Below are 2,522 nucleotides of genomic sequence, written 5' to 3' on the forward strand. Positions count from 1 at the left end.
GTGAGGGTCAAGTGAGATGGTATGTGGGAGGCAGTGGGCACGAGGCCCTCGGTGGGTGTGGCTGCTACGTTTTGTTAGTAGTGTTTCCTCACTTCCCCGGGCTGCCTGGTGCCTCCCTGGGGAGACGGGGCTGCGCAGGTTGGCTGGGGTGGCCGTGAGCCCCGTCTTTTCCGAAATGCCCCAGTGCCAGCCCCACCTCCTTGGGTTTTGACTGCAGAGCCCTCAGGACTGCCCGCAGATCCTGCCCTCAGCCCTGGCTCCCATGCCCACGGGCAGCTCCCAGAGCATCCCGGTGCATCTGGCCAACGCCGCCTTCTTCCAGGTAAGTGAAGGCCGCGTGGGGGTGGGGCGGAGGGCTGGGAGAGTGCCGTCCCGGGTGGGGGGACCCTGCTCTGGGCCCACCACCCATGCTTTGGTTTCCTTCCTCTGAGTTTCCAGGCTATGTTTGAGAAAGCCCCGCTCTGGTTGCACGGAGCTGGGGAAACAGGAAAGTGGGCGGGGAGGGCCAGGCCATGGGGACAGCAGGCCGCCCCCAGTGCCTGCAGGAAAGCCTGGCCAGGACCCCCAGGCCCTTCTACCCTCTAAAGCTCCCCTGACAGATCCAGGCCCAGCCCCCGCCCAGTGCCGCAGCCCACGGGTGACACTGTCCATACTGTGCCCGCCCTGCCCTAGCCCCCAGCTGAGCTGTGACCCTGGACACACCTCCCCAGTTCGTGGCTGACATGTCTTCCCTGGAGAATGGCCAGAGAACCCCTTTGCCGCCCGACTCCCCATTGTCCAGGTGGGGAAAATGAGGCCTAGGAAGGGGACGCAGGTGCCTCCAGGTCACACGCCGTAGGGCTGGACTTGCACCCCAGCCCTGGACTCCTTGTCGAGTGCTCTTCTGTACAACCAGTCTTCCCCTCCCCCCGCCCAAATGGGCTGGGGGAAGGGACACAGCCCCTTTCTGGGTCCCTCCTGGAGGAGCGTCCTGGGTGGGAAGTGTTGATGAGTCCTGAAAGCATGCCAGCCACCCCCTCCCCAGCTTCTGGGGACTTGCCATCTGTCGCTTCCATGGGGGAGCCGAGGCCCGTGATGGCTGTCACACGTGGGGGCCACATGCCAGGCATCTGGGATGCGTCAGGCAGCCTCGTGGCAGGGGCTGCAGCTCAGTGAGGGGCAGGGCGGCCCTGCCCTGGGCCCTCAAGCTCTTCCCTGCAATGGTTGGGAAGAGCCTCCAGGGGCAGCAAGGGGCCTGGACCCATGTGGAGGGCTGTGCCGCTCCCCTGTGGCCCTGAGCCCTGGGACTCAGACGACAGACCCACCTCCCAGCTCAGCGTGGCAGGGACACATGAGCTCTCAGCCCTATCAACAGCCACTTTCCTGTGTTAGTTTCAGAACGAAGTGGGGAGGGGGCAGGGCAGGGGAGTTGCCGACCTGCTATCTCCTCAGGGTGTCACGTCTGCCAGCGACAGGGACATAAACAGGAAGTCCTGCCACGCGGCTGGCCTAACACACTCAAAACCCGGGTTTGTTCATTCAGCAGATATTTACTGCTGCTGCTCCCGGAGGCCTGTGCTGGGCTGAGGGCAAGACGGGATTGGGGAATTGGCCCTGTTTAATCTTTCAGCAAGCATTTATTGAGCACCTCTTGCATACTAATAACCGCCAGCGTATATTAGGCACCCACAGTGTGCAACCCACTAAAGATAACGTGATCTCCAGTTTTCCTAGACTCCTGCAGAGTAGAGCAGCCTCTTTCTGTTGCAGAGTTTAGAAACCCGAGGCCCAGCGAGGAGGAGCCACTTGCACAGGGTCACACATCTAGGAGGTAGCAGAGGTGGGATTCAAACCTGGGTGGGCCTGTGTAAGGTAGAACCTGAGCTATTTCAGCTGCCATCTGCTGCCCTTGGAGGTGTCCGAGGGGCTGAGACCCAGCCCCAACCCTCCCCAGTGGGTGGGGGGACAGGTGTAGACAGAGCCTGCATAGGGGATAAGGGTGGTCCTTGGCATACAGGTTCGGGGACAGGCTTTAGGAGCTTAATGGAGCCCCTGGCGCACACCCAAATGTTCATTGCTGAATGGATGGATGATCAAGTGAGGGGTGCCCCTGTGATTTGAGGGGGGAGTCTGGGAACGCTTTAGAACATGGGATTTTGAGCTGGATTTTGAAGGCTGTGTTGAGTTTTGCCGGGTGGAAGAATGGGCTTGGGCAAAGGCTGAGGGCAGGACAGCCTGTGCTATGTCGACATGTGTCCTGTGGCTGGTCCCAGGCCTTGTGGGGCAGAGGCGGGGGGGTGTTGACGTTAAAGGACAGGTGGAGTCTCACTGGGATGAACCTTGTATGTCGGTCACGCTGAAGAGTCAGGGCTTGGGGCTTCCCTGGTGGCGCAGTGGTTGAGAGTCCGCCTGCCGATGCAGGGGACGCGGGTTCGTGCCCCGGTCCGGGAGGATCCCACGTGCCGCGGAGCGGCTGGGCCCGTGAGCCATGGCCGCTGAGCCTGCGCGTCCGGAGCCTGCGCTCCACAACGGGAGAGGCCACA

At 62.0% G+C, this 2,522-nt stretch overlaps 1 protein-coding gene across 1 annotated transcript in view; it reads left to right on the top strand.

The window, feature by feature from the left end:
- The first annotated feature begins 85 nt into the window (after positions 1 to 85).
- The window catches only part of PLXND1 (plexin D1), a 28,710-nt gene continuing 26,273 nt past the window's right edge, over positions 86 to 2,522 (top strand). Inside the window, exon 1 of the mRNA XM_028479015.2 lies at positions 86 to 322. Coding sequence (XP_028334816.1) covers positions 263 to 322 — 60 coding nt within the window. The 5' untranslated portion in view covers positions 86 to 262. The remainder of the gene's footprint in view (positions 323 to 2,522) is intronic.

The sequence above is a fragment of the Physeter macrocephalus genome, chromosome 18 (assembly GCF_002837175.3).
Source record: "Physeter macrocephalus isolate SW-GA chromosome 18, ASM283717v5, whole genome shotgun sequence".
NCBI classification, from domain to species: Eukaryota; Metazoa; Chordata; class Mammalia; order Artiodactyla; family Physeteridae; genus Physeter; species Physeter macrocephalus.